Source organism: Carassius carassius, chromosome 26 (genome assembly GCF_963082965.1).
Source record: "Carassius carassius chromosome 26, fCarCar2.1, whole genome shotgun sequence".
Lineage (NCBI taxonomy): Eukaryota > Metazoa > Chordata > Actinopteri > Cypriniformes > Cyprinidae > Carassius > Carassius carassius.
Genome location: NC_081780.1, coordinates 11,698,202 through 11,720,118, shown reverse-complemented (window position 1 = coordinate 11,720,118; position 21,917 = coordinate 11,698,202). Strand labels below are relative to the sequence as shown.

The 21,917-nt window shown below is 35.5% G+C and overlaps 1 protein-coding gene across 4 annotated transcripts in view; it reads left to right on the top strand.

The window, feature by feature from the left end:
* anks1b (ankyrin repeat and sterile alpha motif domain containing 1B) overlaps positions 1-21,917 on the top strand; it is a 178,652-nt gene that overhangs the window by 99,150 nt on the left and 57,585 nt on the right. For all 4 annotated transcript variants that reach the window (XM_059511230.1, XM_059511228.1, XM_059511227.1 and 1 more), the window contains one exon: positions 9,357-9,543. In XM_059511230.1, coding sequence (XP_059367213.1) covers positions 9,357-9,543 — 187 coding nt within the window. The remainder of the gene's footprint in view (positions 1-9,356; positions 9,544-21,917) is intronic.

Here is a 21,917-nt window from a genome sequence, read left to right as displayed (position 1 = left end):
CTTATTTAGCAAGAAACCTAACCTCAGGTTACTACAGGGATATCTTCACATTAATTTAAAATTCTGCTGCTCCTATTGTGACACTGTATACTGCAAGCTGCTTGAAAAGTAGCCAAAGTAATGTGGCAAATATTCTATTCTATTCTATTCTGTTCTGTTCTGTTCTGTTCTATTCTATTCTATTCTATACAGTATATAAGTTCTGTTCAAAAACCTAGTGGACTGTCTGCCCAGATATATATATATATATATATATATATATATATATATATATATATATATATATATATATATATATATATATATATATATATATATATATATATATATATATATATATATATATATATATTTGGCAGCATAGAAACAGTTGTAAAACAAATAAATATTCTATTCTATTCTATATATGAGTTCTGGTCCAAAACCTACTGAGCTGTCTGCCTTATAATTTTTAGGCTGCATAGAAAAAAAATTTAATAAGACAACTATATTCTATTCTATATAGGGATGTCCCGATCAGGTTTTTTTGTCCTCGAGTCCGAGTCCGAGTCATTTGATTTTGAGTATCTGCCGATACCGAGTCCCGATCCGATACTTCTATAATACATAAAAAAAGAATAAAGAAGAGCGAAAAAACAGATCCAGGATCTTCAATAAATTACATTTTGAAATATATTCAAACATAAAACAGCTATTTTAAATAGGCTAGTAAAACTATTTCAAAATCTTACTGTTTTGCTGTACTTTGGATCAAATAAATGCAGGCTTGGTGAATAGAAGGGAATTCTTAAAAAAAAAAAAAAAACCTTAACAAGCTTACTGTTCAAAAACTTCTGACTGGTAGTATAGGCAACTTTATTTTTTCTCTAATTTCTAGCTTTTAATTGGCTTAGAAATCTATAAATGCTGGCAATAACAAATAATAATGATTTGTTTATATACTACAAATACTGTTTATCACATAATAATGCAGAATAGTTTCTATACTGTAATAAATACTATGTCAATCAGCACTGCATTGTTCATACTTTATTTATCACCTGCTGGAGATGACTTGAAGAACAATTTATTGTCGTGATCGTATATTAATGTCTTCGTGTTTGCATAAGTTTCTGTTTTTCTGTGAGCACCACAGCATAGCTGGACGCTTTTGTCCATATTAGGAATATCCTGACATCAGCGCGAGAGCGCACTCCGGCTTCGAGTATGAATGAAACACACACTGCATGAGAGTTTAGCGCTCTGTGATGTTCATCTCGCTGTATCCTGGGTCCGAATGAAATATCAGGTCATGCGCAAACTATCACGTCTCTTTTGAGTTTGAATCTATATTTATTCACACCAGCTCTTGAAAACAAAGTGATGTCATGCCGCACGCGTTGCTGTTTCTGTGTGGAGTCAAAAGGGTCTAACTCTGGGCCACCGCATAACAAAAGATGTGTTAAAATTAATGAGAATATATATATATATGCGAGTCCTGATCGGGATGTAACGTCCGATTCCGATCGAGTCTGAAACCACGCGATCGGGCCCGATTTCCGATCACGTGATCGGATCTGGACATCCCTAATTCTATATATGAGTTCTTTACCACAATCTAGTGAGCTGCCCACCTAGACAGCATAGACTTTCTATTCTGTTCTATTCTTTTCTAAACTAATTACATATATAAAGTCTGTTCCAACATAGTGATCATCCTAGATAGATGTTATAGGCATGTAATCTTAAAACATTCTATTCTATTCTGTTCTATTCTATTCTATTCTATTCTGCAGCTCTATTCTAAAAATGAGGGAGCTGCATATTGAATGACTGCAAAATTATTATGCATTCTTTCAGTCAAAATTTAAGGCACAATCATTCAAGAAAGCTTTGTGATGAAAACTCTCCCAGAAAGCACTGCAACACAGTGATCAATACAAAATTCAAGATTTAATCCATTTAATCTAAAACTAAATCATATAGCTCAATATTTGTATCTGCTATGTAGGTAGTTTATGCATATTGTTAGGGTTTTGTATAGTTATCTTAGCAACATGTTAATTGGGATGATTCGCAACAATCCCCTTTTAATTATTAAAATACAGAGCATTTTGAATATGGATCCCTTTGAATGAGGTTCTATTTTGGTTAAGATGCTGCTTTAGAAGGTAGCTGTCTATGCAGACAGCAGACAGCTTACTACAGAAGGTTTTGGAGAAGAGCTGCAGTGTATTATTTGAAAATGTGTTTTCAGACACTATTGTTTTTACCTGATTTAAGCTCTGTTCAACAAGGCTTTCTGGTCAAGATTTGATTCTTGATCTGCATCTGCCTGGCAGAGGACAATGTGTAATTAAATTTGTTAAAAATGTAATTAACCTTTGTAGAAAAGCAGAATGACACAGTGAAATGTGTTCTTTTGTGTGCTTGAATGTGGACAGTAGGAGCTCTTGAGCTGTAGTGGGGACAGGAAATCCTCTTGATGCTTTATCAGCTATGTTCACACACACAACCACTGTAATAAAACTGAGCTAAAGACTGCATGACTTTATTCACAAGTGTGTGTTTTCTCACTCAGGTTGCAGGAAAGAGAAACAAAAAATAACCTGCACTGGTTTAAACCTATTCAGTCCACTTCAGTGTAAATTTAGTGGCATTTGGCTAAACTGATTTGAACAACAAATATCTCTTTCAGATCAGAAAACTGACCACAATAAGTCCTTTACTTTATCTTAGACATCTGTTTTTAACAAGTTCACAGGTACAGTTCTTTAGATGTTTTAGGTTGTGTGTATGGCACAGTTTATCTGTGTTGAAGCCCAACCGTGATTAATTGAGCTGTAAGGGGTTCTAATAATCTCGCTCCCCTTTCTGACAGTGCAAGATGCTGGAGAATGATGTTCCCTGTGTTCCTCTTGGCTGAGATTAGAAAGAGAAAACATGTTCATCTATCTATATGATCCTTCCAATTTTTTTATAAATAAATATACAGAATTTGCAGTGGTTTTGTACATTTAAGAACACAATTGTACTCCGTTGTAGAAAAATGAGGCACACTCAATTACACAAGACCAAGTCTCTGAGTTAAAAGACGTTCAGGCGGCATTTGAAATATGCGTCATTTTCAAAAACTTACAACTGACAATGTTTATGTTCGCACTAAGCATGTACATAGCTTTTGTCTATTTTAATAACAGACATTATTGGAAGAGAGTATATCAGCCTCTGATATGAGAGAGAGAGAGAGAGAGAGAGAGAGAGAGAGATACTCAAACCTGTCAAAATGCCTCTTGATGTGAAGAACAGCCATTGGGCTGAATTCACACAGTACAGAGGACTCGTATAGCCACTGACCTGCTAGTTCTCCCTCACAAATTTTGTGAAATTAAAATTCAAAATACAAATTTGATTTGTGTTAGAGGAGCTGTGAAAGCAACCAACTTGCAACCATTAGAACGGATGGTTGGAGAGGGTCATGACATCCTGATGTGACCTTTTGTGATGACCAGTGTGATCAAATGTGTGTGTGTTTGCACTGTGAGTGAACTAGTGTAGTCCACACACACTTATCAGTGACCTTGTGCTGTGTGTCTTCTGTTGAAATCTTCCCATAGGCTCTCAAAGCCCTGTGGTCATTTTCTCTTTAATAGCAATTCAGAAATAAAAGATAATTTCATGCGCCCAGCTGGATGTTGAGAACCCCTTTGGCGATTAAACTGTAACACCGCTGATGAAATGGTGATGAGTTAAATGATGCAGATTGCATATTTCATGCCCTCAGCCCCTTGAGATTCGAGTTTGTCATACTAATGATGCTAATATGTATGATGCTAATACTTCATGAAGCACGAGTTTCATAACTCTCCTTCACTTTTCTTTCTTGAACATTTGGCTCTCTGAAAATTTAGTTTGCTTCCTTTCTTGCGTACAACACAAAATCATGTTCAGCAGAATGTTCATGCTGCCCTTTTAGCACGATTAATCTGAAACTTTAAGCTTTTTTATATTAATTTATGTTTTTTATTCATCAAGGATGCATTACATTGATTGATTGAAAAGTGACTGTAAAGATTTATAAAGCAAAAAAATAAAATAAATCTGTTTCAAATTAATGTTATAATGTAATGTAATAATGTTTCTTTTGGATTTTCTATTCATCAGATATTCCTGATAAAAATGCATCAGCAGAAAAAAGGCATCATAGGAATAAATTGCATTTTAAAATATATTGAAATAGAAAACAGCTATTTTAAATTGTAATAATATTTTACAATATTACTGTTTTAACTATTTTTATTTTATTTTAAAACTATTGTGTTTTTTGATCAAATAAATGACTTGGTGAGCATAAGAGACTTTTTAAAAACCTCAAATATAAAAATAGTTGTAATACTATTTCACAATATTACAGTTTTTACTGTTTTTTTTATCTTCTTTTGATTAAATAAATGCCGACTTTTTTTTTAAATATCCGTGTGTGCAGAAGACTTTTTGTTGAAGCTATGAACATTGTAGAGGTTCAGGCAATGAGGTAAATGATGACAGAAATGTCATTTTGGTTGAACTTTTCCATTTATTTCCTTTGATTTCTTCTGATTTTGCTTGTTTCAGGATCATTTAAGGATAAAAGGTGTTGTAAAACCCTGCAGTCGGTTTGATTTGTGCTCTGATGCGTCTCATTTTGTAATGAACAGCAGCCCCTCCTTCTTCTGCTGAGTGTGTTCCTGTTGCCTTTTTTAGCAACAGGAACTCTATATTTGGTAATGTTGTTGTTATTGCGGTGCTCCTGTTCTTGCAGCTTTGCCTCTGTTGTCATGGAGATGGCAGTTGTACTGAAGTGAGTGAGAGTGTGTGTGTGTGTGTGTGTGTGTGTGTGTGTGTGTGTGTGTGTGTGTGTGTGTGTGTGTGTGTGTGTGTGTGTGTGTGTGTGTGTGTGTGTGTGTGTGTGTGTGTGTGTGTGTGTGTTATGTGTGAGATGGAGGACGAGCAAGAGGAATGTAGATAAAGTGTTGCACTATGCATCAAGGTTGTTCAACACCTCAATCTGTATCTTTATCTGGATGAACAAACTGCTTACAGCACTCCGTATTATAACTGGCCTTGAAAACAGGTTATGTTTTGAATTATATTTGAATATTTCACCATATTATTGGTGCACTTTCAAATTCACATCCACACTCTGTGGATCAGCTAGTGTCAAAAGAGAACATAGATTTGTAAAAAACACCAATTCTCTTATAACATTGTAAGATGACTTTATCAGTGTAAAAGTAAAAGCTTCTGATTGGATCACCAGAAACAGATCTTAACACAAGGCATAAACAAAGTTATAGTGTCTCAGAGATTATGAAATGTGACCAAGCGAGTGTCTTTTATATTTTGCGAATGTACAAACCTCCGTTTTAGTCAAATTTCAAGCAAGTTCTCATTACTGTGCAATTAAATACAATTAAATAAAATATGATTTCCATTATTGCATATTTTTTTATTAACAGAAATTGGGAATGCTGATAAATGTATTGATCATAATTTATTTTATGATTTCTGTATATTCAAGAGTCTGATTCTGTATGTTCTTCACTAAAAATAATTATTATTGAGGGTGGAATTAAATATGGTTTCAGTTTACATCTTATTTTTTTTCTTTTTTGTGTATGTGTTTTAGAATTTTAAGATCCTTTTTTATAATTAAATAATTTTACGGCATATTAATAGTAGGGATACATGATAAATATCGCACGATATTTAATTTGCATCTTGTCAGTAATGCCGGAATAAATATTGTGCGATATTTATCATGCATCCCTAATTATAATTAGTGATATGTATATAGAATATTAATATTAATAGATTCACTACAATTTTATTGAATGTAATTTCTGAATTTGTTAGAAACATTAAAAATATATTTAAGATATTTAATTATATTATATTGGTAACACTTTATTTTGATAGTCCACTTTAGAAATTCTACTAACATTAAGTAACTTTTCGACTACATGTTAACTAGCACTCATTACAGTATTAGTGGACTGTATGCTTAATATTTTCTAACACTTTATTTTGATGGGTTTAGAACATACAACATACTGACTAAATGTCAACTTATTGTACTAACCTTAAACCTAACCTAACAGTCTACTTAGAGAGTTAGTAGACATGTAGTTGCAAGTTAATGAGAATTGGTTGACATGTAGTTACTTATAGTTAATAGAATGTCTATCAAAATAAAGTGTAATTGTTATATTTGTAATGTATTTTAATCCCATATTATGAGAGTGATGCACATTATGGTAATGCGACTCTGATTTGAACACGTTCATGACAAGTGTCATGAGATTCCCTCGTAGATCAACAGTCTGTGTCACTCAATGTGATTGTATTTCCCAAACCAGATGAGCATATAAAATCAGAGCTGAATGATTCTCCATAATTATAAATTCTCGCTCTGAGATTTTGAGCTGAATGTGATCTGCATATGCATTGACAGTACTGCATTCTTGAATGCCCCACTGGGAGGTGAAACAGCCGCATTAGTGGCATTTATTGCCCCACAATCCCAGAGCCCACTGAATAATTATCATAATTACCATCCATAAATTAGCGCACAATTTCTCACTCTGCACTCGCTCTCGGAATAATGGGTCAGAGTAATCAAGGTATAGTATTAGTGAGCTAACGCACAGCCACACATGTGAAGCAGGTGTGCATCATGTTCCTCCTCTCTGATCTTCACCTCAGAGAGAGGGTGTGTGTGACTGTGTGTGTGTGTGTGTGAGACTGCTGTACAACATTATTAGAGGAGACAGTGGGTGTGTTTGATGAACAGGCATGTTTTGTTTTTTTAATTTAACTACAGTCAGCCATGACAGACTCATTAGGAGTTCATGGTGTGAGACTGCAAGTGTGTGAGTAACAGGTTCATTAGCAGCACTTCCTGACACCAAGGTGTGTTTGACAACAAAATGAAAACTGCCTGTATTTGCAAATTTGGCCAAAACTGTGGCAGATGTGCATAGTCAAATACAAACATTTGCTTATCTGTCTTTCCCACCTCTTTTCCAACAGACAAGGGAAATAAAGTGCTGCTGAGTTTTTGAAAAGTTGAAAAGATCGCACTGAAAAACAGTATGTAAAGTATACACAAAATCAAAAACAAGTCAAATATCTGCTTGGTACAGTAAAATAATAGCATCAGTATTTTCAATAATTGCTGGGATGGGATATATAGACAATGCTGAACAGGACGTTCCAGAATCACAAACGATTCTTAATATTAAATGAAGATCCGCCAATGCCAGAGTGTAGTATCATATCGGTATCAGAGTGCATATTTTATTAAACTGTGCTAGTTTAAGCTCTCTAAGGAAATTATATTACTCCTAAATACATTTTCTTTTTATAATATTTTGACATGAATATAGCAAAGAAAGCTGTTATGTCCTCAAAACACCAACCAACAGTATGCTAATACTAACACTACTAATAATGATTATTATTTATATTATTATTGATATACTTTGCATAAAAAAATGAGGATTAAACCAAGAAAAAAACTGAACATATTAAGAAATAGTTACACAAATAGGAGAGCAAAATACAAGCAGAGGGAGCAAATGCAAGAAAAGTTGTTTCTTGTAGATTGCATAGACAACAATTAAACCTGATTTCACCCTCTTTTTACTTCAGTCTTCTTTGCTTTTTCTCCAAAACCATCTTTTTCAAATTCTCTCAGATTTTCTCCTTTTAGTATTTCAGTATTCTTTTTTTCATCTGTGTTTTCAAGTGGTGCCAGATTTCTGCCAAGTGCGTGCGTGTGTGAAATTAAGTCTCTTAAATCAGAGACATTTTTCTCATGCAAATTAATTAATTTGGCATTTTGGACACCTGTGATGCAACAGGAAGTGAAGATGATGCTTATGTAAGGCTTCCTGTGGTTATACAACTGCTTGACTCTGCACATAGTCATCTCTTTTTGTTATTTTCTCTCCCTGTCTCGCTCTGTCTCTCCCTCTCACTGAGCAGTATGTATCTCACATCCATTCCACCTCCTACTTGCAGGCTTTTTCAAAACTTTGTTCTCTCCTGCTCCTGCAGACAAACTCTGTTGCATAGTGCATTTGATTTTTGTCGGGATGTCTTTGCAGAGATTGTTAGTAAAGGAATGCCTCAGAATATCATACAATCTTGAGGGTGGGATCTATTGATTTGAGCCAGTAATCTACTATACAGGTCATCTAGCATGTGCACAGCAAAATGCTGTCAGCCAGTCAGAACCACTTAGCAACTAGCAACAAATCCACCTCATCCACGCATTTTTAAAGGCCAATTCTCACAATTAACTTGCTGCTTTCTAGCATGCACATTACTAGCATATTGACTGTTTGTTAGTACATATAAAGCACATATTAATGCCTTATTTTTAGATCCCTTAATCATACCTTGTATATAATTTAATAACTATCTTACTAATTATTAATAAGCAGCAAATTAGCAGTTTATTGAGGCAAAAGCTGTAGTTATTTGTGAATATCCGTTCCCTAATTTAAAGGGTTACCAAAAAGGGTTACAATGATTTTCAAGTCATTTATGAAAACCCATTTTTGGCAAATAAATAAATTTAAATTAAAATAATAAAAAAAGCTTTGTTCCCTATAATTTTTCGCAATTAGTTTTATTGCAACCTAACCATAATTACTTAATTGTGACTCTCTCTCAATGGCAACTATTTTTCATAAATGCATCTTTCTTACAATTGCAACTATTTCTCATAATTGTGAATTTATATCTCACAATGCAAATTTATATAGAGTATAATTGCATAATGATATAACTGCGAGAGAAAATGTTGAAATATATATTTTCCTCCAATTTCGTATTGATTCCTTTTCCATCAACTGCAATATCACATCTCAAATCTCACAATGTGACTTAATATCTCATAGTGTGAATTTATATATTTTAAACTTTAGCACACTTACATACCTAAGTTAGAAATGGGTTTCCATTGTATTTTTGTTTTAAAACAAGTTTGATAAAATTCCACCCGCCACCCTCAGTCTGCTGCTCTTAATTTTCTTTACATTTGTGCATTGTCGTTCATTTTCACAGTCCAGAATTGTGATACCGTTCTTTTCTAGTGACTCCAGCAGCCAGTAATTGGTTATGTTGCACATCATTGCTTTCTATGGGGGCTACGGTGCCTCACAAAGGGCCTCCAATTTCCTCATTTTATTGAAGTGTAAATTCTACATTACAATTTAGATAGAATTGCAAAAGGATCTGTTGCAGGAGACTTGGTTAATATAAAATAGGCTTATAAAAGTCTCCTCATTAAGTGACTGATGCTAACATTACACTCTTTCCTGTCATAGCCAAAGCAACGGACCTCACTGTCCTCCTCCCAGGACGTCCAGAAACCCCTGCAGAATCACAGCGGTGATCCTTCGGAGGTCAGTTCATCACTCGGCTACGCCAGTTTCACCACCAGCCCCCCTGCCAGCCCTCCCATCAGCCCTGCCAACTGCTCCATTGGATCCGCCGAAGAGTACAGCATCACTGGTATGACTGCCCTTTCTTTAGCATTTAATTTCCTCTTTTATGTCTAGAGGTCAAGATTTCTCAAATATAATCCCTTACGACAAATACAAAAGACACGATTTGAGAAAACTGCTGACATGCAGTAAGAAAATAGAGGTGTAAAAGTGTCGAGCGTCTGAGTGAAGAAATAATGGTAGCTTTGGGATGCATTCGCTTTCTGTTCACAGGGATGCCGACCCCCCTTATGTTTCTCATACAGACATGTTAATTTCAGCAGGAGGCCTCTCTCTTGATTGGCTCAGAGTACTTGTACTAACAACTGAGTGATTCCTGCTGCTTTGAGCAGCACTACTGTAAAAGTGTGACTAAATTACTCATCAAACCACCTTTTAATGGCTTGAACGGCATTTTAAAGTGCCGCTCTGCTCCTCCGCACTGTATGAAACCGGCATGTAGAAATGTCCTCAGTCTGAATTGTTGCACACATAGAGGCCCGCTGCAAACGCACCACCTCAGCAGATGTCAGTGTTTTGGCACGGGTGATTTCGCTGCCAAGGCCGCCACTTCCAGCCTGTCATTTCCTTAGCATCCACCTACGGCACTGCTGGCCGAGTGGGCAGTTGATGCTGTTTCCATAGTAATGTCATTCCTGGTGCTGAGGTGGGGTAGTCATGGTGACGCTGTTGTACTTCGCAGTCCGTTGGTTTGTACTAATGCTGCACACATGCTTGTCTGGCACCCTGATCCCCTGACGCATGTATTCAGAGAAAATGGGGAAAAGTAGGGAGGAGGGAGAGAGAGAATCTAATTAGAAGAGTTACTGCTTATTCACTTTTGCCAAGTTTGCTGTTTTCAGTTTAGATACGGTCAGTAACAGTGGGGGATGTTGCAATATCTACCTTTGTTAAAAGTGTTTTCCCCCCCTTTTTTACTTTCCTCGTTCAGTCAGGCAGCATCCAAAATTAACACCCACCACTTTTTAGTAAAAGTTGTAGTTGGCAAGTAAATAAAACAGTTATTTGTGAGTTGACCAGTAAAAATATACTTTAAAAAACTACTTTTTCCAGTATTAGTTTATCATGGAGGACTAAAGATGTTATTTTTCCTCCAGATGTGAAATAACTTTAGTTAAACAAATGACCTAGACTGACTCATCTCTGCAGTGAATGACAGAGTCACTTGCACTATTTGTCACTAATATGCAAGAGAATATTTGTTTAATAATAATTCAGGTATTCAGAAATATATACAGTATGTGTGTATATATATATATATATACACAGTACTGTGCAAAAGTCTTAGGCCACTAGAATTTTCACCAACAAAAAATGGTTTTAAGTCAGTTATTTCTGTTTTGCTATAGTGTGTCAGTAGGAAATATCAGTTATTTTTTGCCATTAAATGTAATAATCCAGTGAGACTTTTGTTTGCACAAGGTGTCTGACAGAAGCCAGCGCTCCACACAGAGATCTGATCTCATCATCATCCAGTCTTTCTGGAATAACATGAAGAAACAGAACAAATTGAGACAAACTCAATCCAGAAGAACTGTGGCAATGTCTCCAAAAGGCTTCAAGAAACCTGCAAAGCCACAGTACTGTGCAAAGTTTTAGGCACTTGTGTAGAAATGCTGTAAAGTGAGGATGCCGTCAAAAATAATGCCATAAATAGATTTTATTAATTAACTTCTATTAACTTAACTAAACGAAATCAACATTTGGTGTGGCCACACTATGTGTTAAAAAAAGCTTTTGTCCTGGTTTGCACTTGCGCATTGTTTTTCAGGTAGCTTTGCAGTTAGGTTTCTTTAAGTGTTTTGGAGACATTGTCACAGTTCTTCTGGATTGAGTCTGTCTCAGTTTGTTCTGTTTCTTCATGTTATTCCACACAGATTGGATGATGGTGAGATCAGATCTCTTTGTGGAGCACTGGCTGTTGTCAGACTCCTTCTGCAAACAAAAATATCACTTGATTATTACTATTAATGGCAAAAATAATGTTTGGAAATGTAAAGTGATATTTCCTACTGACACACTACAGCAAAAGATAGAAATAACTGATTTAAAACCTTTTTTTTTTTTTTGATGAAAATACTAGTGGCCTAAGACTTTTCCATAGAACTGTATATACATATTATTGTAAAATTCACAAAATGTTGCACAGCACTTTGCACAGTACTTTTTATGGCTGATAGGAAATGTGTATTTTATTTAAATTTTGTATTTATTTTATTTTGCACAGTGCTTTTTATGGCTGGTAAGAATTATTTATAGTAAATTCAATCATTTTACCTTTATTGCTAGGAAATAGGATATATAGATAGGAAATATGTATTTTTTTCTAGGGCTTCAAAATGATTAATTGTATATTTAAATAAACACACATACATTAAGGAAAAATGTGTAATATGTAAAAAAAAATTTTGTATATGTTCATTTATGTGTGTGTATTTATATATACATAATAAATATGCACAGTACTCACACATATAGTATGTAAACATAAACTTTTATTTAAAATGGGATTAATTCAATAATCGCTTTGACGTCCTAATGTTTTTATGACTCCATATATATATATAATCTTTTTTTTTTGTATTGTTTTTTTATTTAATTATTTTGCACAGTGCTTTCTATGGCTGGTAAGATTGATCTAGTGCTGGTAAATTCACCCCCACCCCCCCACCCCCCTCCCAATTGAAAGGTGCGCCAAAAAGTTAATTTAGAATTTTGCTGTCAGGCTTAGTTGTCAAACTTTTCTACCATTTATGAAATTCAGCCACTCGTATAGATCCCAGTGGGTGTCATTACCTTCATCTCTGTTGCTCCTGAAAACCTCCCCACCTCTGGATGTGTCACAGGAAGACCTGGCAACCCTTTAACCAAAGCCTCATTTGGCCTGTGAGTTACACGACTCTCCCTGGCCACATTACACACCATTCCCTCTGTACAAGACAAGCGATCTCTTAAAGAAGGCAAACAGTGATAGATAGTGAAGGAAATGTTGCTGCAGCTTACAAAACCCTTTTGGTGCTACAGGGGAGTTTATATCTCTGTTTGTCAGGCCTCTACTGTGAAAAGGGCCTTTTCATCTCAGTTACTGCCAGTCTAACAGGGGGCTTTTCAAATGGAGGGGTCCTCTGCTCTTCTCTTTGATGGCGGCTCCCTGAAGGTCTGCCCTAATAAACATGTCCTGTGTCCCACAGTTGCAGGACTTTGTAATAGTCAGAGGTGGAAAGTAACGAATTACATTTACTCGCGTTACTGTAATTGAGTAGCTTTTTTGTGTACTTCTACTTTTTTAAGTATTTTTTTTTAATCTGTAATTTTACTTTTACTTAAGTATATTTTGTTTGAAGTATTGTACTTCGCTACATTTTAAAACACATTAATTACTGAGTAAAAAAAAAAGTCAGTAAATAATGGGCAGGAGGGCAAACTGGCGCTAAAATCACAAGAAAGATGCAGACGGACAAAACAGGCGTTAGTGGTGCAGACACCGCTGAAAACGAAACCCCGTCATATTCTGAAGTTGAACTCAAGGAAATGAAGTGAACCCCTGGCCATATGTATGCTCTATTATGCTGTGTATGCTGTGCTTGCCTAGGAAGACCAAACTAGCAGTTTATAAAATCTCGACAAGACATCAACCCCACGTAAGCATATAGAGGTGAGCTAAATAATTGCGTCATTGCATTGGTGGTTAAAATGATGCTTTGACATTTTAGCAAGAGGTTTTGCACAAATTAGCCAAAAAGACTGGTGCGGAGTGTGCGATATATATTGTCTGCGATAATATCATAATTGTTGTTTTAATGATGTACGCGCGCATTTAGAGTGTTCTTTCACTGTGTGATTCAGTCTGTTGAAATGCATTTAGAATGAAATCAATCAAAATCATTTAGAATCAAAATCACACAAAGAATGCTGTCTTTTCCTCTAAAAATCATAATCACACACACACACACACACACACACACACACACACACACACACATATATATATATATATATATATATATATATATATATATATATATATATATATATATATAGATCAGTGGGGATTTCTTTAAGACTGCAAGGGAAGCTCAGCTTCCCCTCTAATGTAAAAAAAAAAACCCAACGGTCAAATATATACTATTGTGTATTATGTATTGTGTTAATCAGCTACATGTCGGCTGACTCGATTTTCTTCTCATACATTCCCGTAGCGTCACAGTGCATTTCCCTGTTGAAGCCGATCGTCCATTGACTTCGATGGGGCTGCTTTGAACAGTTTTTTTCAGTGCTCCGAAGCTAGACGGTCATTGGATAAATGCTGCGATTATGTCCCGCCCACGGACGCTCAGCGTCTCTGGAGGTGAATGAAGACTGGGCTTCCGCGTGATGATTGGAGGATCTGTCGATCTCCTTTTGACTGACAGCGGTCTGCACCATAAGAAGTCGGCGAAGCTGTTTCACGCTCAGTCCCATGATCGCGGATTTCTCAAGTGTATTCGAAAGACAAACTGCGGCAATATTTCTTGATATTTGTAAAATGCAGAACCACCACAAAATTAAATTGGTAACTAAGACAGATTGAAAATGTGCGCGCGCGCGCACACACACACACACACACACACACACACACACACACACACACACACACACTATAGCCATCTAGTGGTTAAAGTGATTTATTACAATTTTTAAACTGAATTTCCCCAAAAATTGGCAAAAATCTTACATTAAACCTTATAAAATTATCCATGGTATCCCCATGTATGAAAGTAAGAAATCTGGGTCTTTTATGAAGTGAATTTTACCTGAAATGCTTTTTTCTTTTTTTGTAAAAAAAAAAAGCCTATTTAAATAAATATTTATTTATTTATAGAAATGTAAAAGATTTAAATCCTCCAAAAACTGTACAAAGTTTAGTAAAAACATAAATGAACAGAGTAAAATTATATTTGTAAAAAATTTAAATATTTTACTATTACAAAATGAAATGTTATTGTCTGGGGTCAAAAAGACCCCGAGTGTCATTACAAATGAAGACCATCAGAGGGTTATAATGTAGGCCGAAAATGAGCTTCCCCTCTTTGAAAGACCAGCAGCCGCCACTGATATATATATATATATATATATATATATATATATATATATATATATATATATATATATATATATTTTTTTTTTTTTTTTTTTTTTTTACAACAGGACAGTAAACTAAGAGACTTGCGTTTTAGACACCATATTGCCATTGTTTTTGCTCTATTTCTACAACAAAAATTTATTCCAAACACAGCCACCAAAGCAAAATTTTGCATCTCTGAGCAACATGACAGTGTTTCGTTCCTGAATGAATCAACCGTTTAAATGATTCGGTTCAGTCGCAATGACTCACTTATTAACAGTGACTAGCTGACACATACTGGCCATTTTAATTTCACATTTAAAGTATCTTTTTTTTTTTTTTTTTTTTATAATTAAGTTTTTATAATTTCAAATGAGTATTCAACATTTTATGTCTGGCATATCAAAACATTATTCATGCATTTGTAACTGCAGGTTAAATGCATTCGTGTCCTGCACTAAACAGTGTAATACATCTAAATGTCACGTCCGATGAAGCTTTTGCATTTCCTCTGTATTGAAAAGATGAGTTTGTTGATAATGATTTGCCTGGTAACAGCCCAAATGTTTTATTATTCTAAATAACTGATTCCTTTAATTAAAAACAACTAGTTTGAGATTAATAGACCTATCACAGGGGTGTCAAACTCAGTTCCTGGAGGGCCGTAGCCCTGCAGAGTTTAGTTCTAACCCTGCTCCAGCACACATATCATGTAGTTTTCAAATAAACCTAAATGATTAGATTAGCTGGATCAGGTGTGTTTAATTAGGGTTAAATCTAAACTGTGCAGGACTGTGGCCCTCCAGGAACTGAGTTTGACACCCTTGGCCTGTCCCATTTTTGACTCCCTCCCACTGGTTAAAATGTAACTAAGTAATTTTTACTCTGAGTAAATTTTAAATGAGCTACTTTTTACTTTTACTTGAGTGGATTTTTTAGACTGGTACTTTTACTTGTACTTAAGTAAAATTTCATTAATGTAATGGTACTTTTACTTGAGTAGAATATTTTTGTACTCTTTCCACCTCTGGTAATAGTAGCATTTCATTGGGCTTGTTTCATCTGGTGACATTAAGTTCTGAGATTCTTTGCCTTGCACAGAAGCAGTTTTTGGGTTATCAACATTGAAGATCTCACAGTACGTTCAGTCGATTCAGTACTTTTTAAAAAATTCTGCTGGCATATGAAGACAAAAAAGGGCCATCACAGGAATCACATGTTAGCATCTCCTCTGAGAGTCCAAGACATGAATTCCAAGTGCGGCTAGCCGGCTACGATTGAAGTCGCGGATCACAGTCAAAATCACAATAAAGGTATTGAAGTCCTCTCTCTGCAGCTCCAGTAATAGATCTCACATTTTCATGCTTTCGTTCAACCCATTTTTTTTCATCTTCCTCCTCCTCACTATTTATTAGCTTTATAAGGTCCATTGTATTTGTTGCCTTGGCAACTAGTGTTGAGTGAGGAGCGCATTGGAGTTTCTTTGATGCCGTGCCTTCATAGGTGATGAAATGAAGTTTCTGTCATTTCCCTACAGTAGGTGCAAGAGAGATGGTGAGATAGACAGAGGCATGATGAGAGTGTGGAGAAGACAAGTTCTCATCGCTTTGGGTTACCAAAGGTGGTGTATTTTTATCCAGCTGCGCTTAGTGCAAGCGTTATTGATGTGGTGTTTTGTAACCATGCAGAGAGATGAGTGAGATTTAGCTGCGAGATACAGTCGAGTTGTTCTATTTTTGGTCCCAGGCATGATAATCTGCATCCTTAACCCCCACCTAACTGAAAAGTTAAGCAGTGATTTCATCGGTGGTGGCAGAATTCAATAATGTAATATTTAAATTGCAGTATTGTTTATAGTATAATTGATGCATTTAGCATTTTTTTTTTTACATTTTTGCAGTAAATTATGATACAGTAACAATTAATGTAGCTTCCTTGATGATTTTTTAAATGATTGCCTCAACTCTGAACTTAAGGGCTCAAAGATATATATATATATATATATATATATATATATATATATATATATATATATATATATATATATATATATATATATATATATAGATAGATAGATAGACACACACACACACACAAGTGTATCTCAAAAAAATTAAATATTGTGAAAAAGTAATTTTTTTTTACTTAATTCAAAAAGTTACATTTTCATATATTCTAGATTCATTACATGTAAAGTAAAACATTTCAAAAGGTTTTTTTTTTTTTGCTTTCATTTTGATGATTACAGCTTATAGCTCATGAAAGTCAAAAATCCAGTACCTGAAAATAATTAGAATATTTCCTAAGATCAATAAAAAAAAAAGGATTTGCAAAACAGAAAAGTTAAAGTTTTTTTAAACTATGTTCATTTATGCAATCAATACTTGGTTGGGCTCCTTTAGCACAAATGACAGCATCAGTGTGGTGTGGCATGGAAGTGATCAGCCTGTGGCACTACTGAGGCACTATTGACCCTTCAGCTCATCTGTATTTTTTCGATCAACTGTTTCTCATCTTTCTCTTTAAAATATCCCATAGATTCCATATGGTAGTGGTTCCCAACCACGTTCCTTGAGGCGCCCCAGCACTGCACATTTTCCATGTCTCCTTTATCTGACACACCCATTTCTAGTCTTGGAGTCTCCGCTAATGAGCTGATGACCTGAATCAGGTATGCTTGTTTAAAGAGACATGCAAAATGTGCAATGTTGGGGGGCCTCCAGGAATGTGGCTGGCTAATCAAGCACAGTCATATCATGGTCAGCAAATCACTTGGAAGTGGATTTGGCAATGTGGTCAAGTGCTATGTCCTGCTGGAAAATGAAATCAGCATCTCTATAAAGCTTGTCAACAGATGGAAGCATAAAGTGCTCCCTAATCTATTGGTAGATGGCTGCATTGGCTTTGGACTTGAAAATATACAAAGAACCAACACCAGCAGACGTCACGGCTGTCCAAATCATCACTGACTTCAGAAACTTCACACTGAACTTCAAGCAGCTTGGATTCTGTGCCTTTCCAGTCTTCCTTCAGACTCCAGACCTTGATTTCCAAATGAAATGCAAAATTAACTTTTATCTGAAAATAGGACTTTAGACCACTGATCAACAGTCCAGTTCTACACAGCTGCTTTTAACATTATTTCTTGATTTCTGAAGAATCATGTGACACTGACAACTAGAGCAATGGCTGCTGAAAATTCTGCTTTACCATCACAGGAATAAATTACATTTTAAAATATATTACAATATAAAACATTTCATTTAAATTGTAATAATATTCCACAATATCACTGTATTTACTTCTTGATCAAATACGTTTAGCCTTGGTGAGCAAAAGAGACTTCTTCAAAAACTTTAAAACGTCTTACCAACCCAAAACTTTCGAATTGTAGTGGACATTTAATTGGTTCCATATAAATTATGCAGTATCTTAAATATTTCTTCTGTATGTTGTCAGCCCTTTTAAAAAAATAAATCTGATGTATTTCTTTATCATCATCATCATCATCATCATCATTATTATTATTTTTATTCATTTAAAATCCTAAAACTTTAAACTTTGCCTGAATTTCCTAGTTTCAATATTAGCTCAGACTTTTAGATCCCACTTTGTTGGTAATTTTCCACTAATCATCAATAAATCATGACACAAATAATAATATATACATTTTATTTAAAAATAATTATTGGTCCACTAGTCTAGATTAAGAATAGATATTGCCTATATGAGTTGATTGTCTCTCTTAATTGAAAGGTGTCCTGTCTTATCCTCTTCTGTACTGCCTCATAGAGTTCTTCAAACGTCTAAGAACTATAAACTGACCTGATGATGGACCACTTATGCTGGTCACCGTATTAATGGAGTGTTTTGGTATTTGCCCATGCACTCATGCAAGCATTATTGTGCGCTCCACTCGTGTTTATGACTCCGTGTGCTAACGGAGCTCTGTGACATAATTAAACATCATCATTCCATTAAAGAGAGTTTGATTAGAGGATCTGTGTGTGTGTTTGTGTGTGTGTGTTCCCTGTAGTGCAGCCACCCACAGAGATTCAGAGATCACAGTTCTGTGTGTTGAGTGGTTAGATAAAAATTGATGTTTTTATTGTCCACCCATAAACACACACGCAAATATATTTGCAATTAAAATTGCAATACACACGCACACACACACACACACACACACACACGTATCATCTGAACAGTTCTAGTTTCTAATGTAACACCAATCTCACATCACTCTTCTGACAGCATGCAGACCCCACAGCACTTGTCGATGCTGGTTGCCTGGGAGATCTGCAGTTTGAGACAAATGGTAAAGCTACAGCGAATTCAATATTTCATAATTGTTTATGATTCCTGTGGGCATATATAGAGAGATACATGGCAATTCTGTATAAGAAAGGGTATATTGAATAGTATATGGTGCCATGCCGCCCATGAGAACTGAGAGACTGGGACTCATAGACAGGTCTGATATTGTTCTGTGGCTTTTAATATCTGAGAGTGAGTCAAAGACGAACAGCTCAGAAAATGAAATAAGATTGTGCCAGACGTGATGCTGAACCCTTGCCTGTGAACATAACCTAACTTACCCCTGCTGATGTTGCGTTCTCGCTCATAAACGCCTGCTTTATGACTGTCTGTAGGCTACACAAGCTCATTTTCGTGCTTATTTATGTTAATGTCACTACGTAAGTTTTTGGGCTATTGGAATTTTACGCTGAATGCTTGAGTTGAGATGTTTGATAGCATCACTATTACTATTGCTCATACTAGTGTTAGTGATATGAACAAACCTCAGATTGTAAGTACACTTCAGTATATTGAGGAAAGGAACGTTTTGACACTTCATAGAGATTGATTTTGTGGTTGGTTGTGATTGTGTTTTTTACTGTCCCAAATCAAAAGAGCCCAAAGGCCCTGTGATATTCAGGTCTCTATATGTCCCTCCTTCACTGTAACGTTTTTCATCTCTTTTTATGATCTGCAAGGTGAAAATCACAAATCTGATCAGTGTTTTTTTTTTCAGCACTCAGAATATTTTTCTCTGCACTATTGGAATATTACAGTCATATATTTATTATCAAATGTAAAAAGCAAAAAAGCATTGGGTACAGATACATTTTTCTCTCTTTCCTTCTATCTCTCTCTCTCTGTGAGCTGCTGTAGGTCTGGCAGGATCTCTGGCCCTATTTTTGGCAGGAAATGGGTGCAGTTCAATACGACACAGTAAACATTTGTTAACAAGCAATTAAACATGAGGCCTTTAATCCACTGGAAAAGACAGCTATCAGCTCAGTGTGTGTGTGTGTGTGTGTGTGTGTGTTTCTAAGAGGCTCAGCCTATTCTGCTCTTTGTCAACTGTTCTCCATCAGTACCTCCTTCTGCGTCTACAACCCCACCCTGATTATGAATAGACAGAGAACTTCAACACACAGTGTTCACTTACGTCAGTTCACAAATACATACAGTACGTGCAGAATACTCATCTTTCAGTTTCTCTCCAAAGCTGTGACATGACAAGACATGATAGTGTGATCGAGTGTGTGCAGAGATGAGCGTGTGTGAGTGTGTGTGCACACAGAAACATCACTGAAATGCTGTGTGGTGCAACAGTGACCCTATCAGATCTTTGAGAATGTAAAACTACATGTAAAAAAAGGTGTGAGAGTGTGACCTTGGAGGTAGGAGTCTCATTCTTCACAAGATCCTTCTCTGGGAAAGTTTTGCTGGCTGTTTTACTGCTTCATACCCATCCTGCAAAGGTAAGAATGAGAGTGATAGAGGTTTTTAAGATGGAGGTAGGTGGTGTAGCTGTATTGCAGTATGTAGTATTTTTAACTATGGATGGCTCTCCATGGAAATGTTTAATGGAGGGAGGGAAGATTCACAACTTTTTTAAAGAATATCCACTCTTTTTAATTTAACCCCTGTCGGGCTTCAGATTTGCTCTTCACTGGTGGCCCAGCATGCACTGCAGCTCCTGTTATATCACTCACTCTGGCTGATGTTTCCCTCCCTGCTGTTTACTGCATGTTCTGGAGGAGCTTTTCGCACTAGTGAGTCAGAAATACAGCAGTGTAAGCCCATCATCTTGACAAGACCCCGTAATTTTCTCTTACACCCCAGCCGTCTAGTCACCTGAAATCAAACTTCGGTCCTCATTTACTTTGCCTTCAAAACAGCAAGTGGTCCATATATGACTTAAGCTCTATATTCTGAAAATCTCCCTAAAATCTCATTTGGGTTAAAGTATGTTAAATAGGATGTATCATTCTTGTTCGAGTCACTCTGGATGTGTCAAGTTTGAATATGTGCAAGTGCAAATGAGAGTTAACCTTATAAAGCCTGACATGAAATAATAGTCTTTATTTTATTTATTTATTTATTTTATTTTATTTTATTTTTTCTACATTTAAATAACAATTTGCATGCATGTTGTCATATTTGATACATCAGACTTTTAAGGCTCTTATAGTATGATATAGGAGAATATGGAGCTCATACCTTAATAATAATCAATGCCTTAATATTGGCCCCATAACTTCAAAGTCCAAAACTGCGAAAAGATATTTGCTGATATGTATATGCCAAAAATTAATGTGAATAAATGATATCTGAATCTTTAACAGTATAGTAGTCTATTTACGCAAAACTGCATATAAATATCAGTTGTCACTCCATATCTCCCAATAATATGTCCTAGTAAGATAATATTTGACCTGTTAAGCCACGCCCAGATGCAGGCCACTGAACACTGAAGGCTTAAAACTCTGTACTTTTTATTTTGGTCGTGTAATGATAATGGTAATTGAGAGATGTACTGTATAAATGAACGTTTCTCCTGTTGTATCATATGTGATACTTTTTAAAAGGATTTTTAATTGAAAAATAATAATGTATGGATCCTGAATTAAACCTATAACAGAGTTTTCAGCAAATTTCTGATCACAGGAAATCTGTATCTAATATGATACAGTAGGCTTTATAGTATTAAGATATATAGTAAAAGAGTAATTTTCAGTCTTTAATAATACTTATTTTGTAGTTTGAAACTTAATTAATGGTGATTAGTTTTATTTTTTGTTCAGAAATCCTTTTAAACCGGAGAAATTTGCCACCGCTGTTATTCAATTGCTTTTTGCAGCTATTCTCTGCTCGTTTTGTTGAATACATGGCCTGTCAGTCCATCAAATTAAACGGGATAGATTTGTTTTTATCAGGGCATGATCTCTGCCCCACTGTTTTCGCCTCAAAGCTCGAGCTTCTCA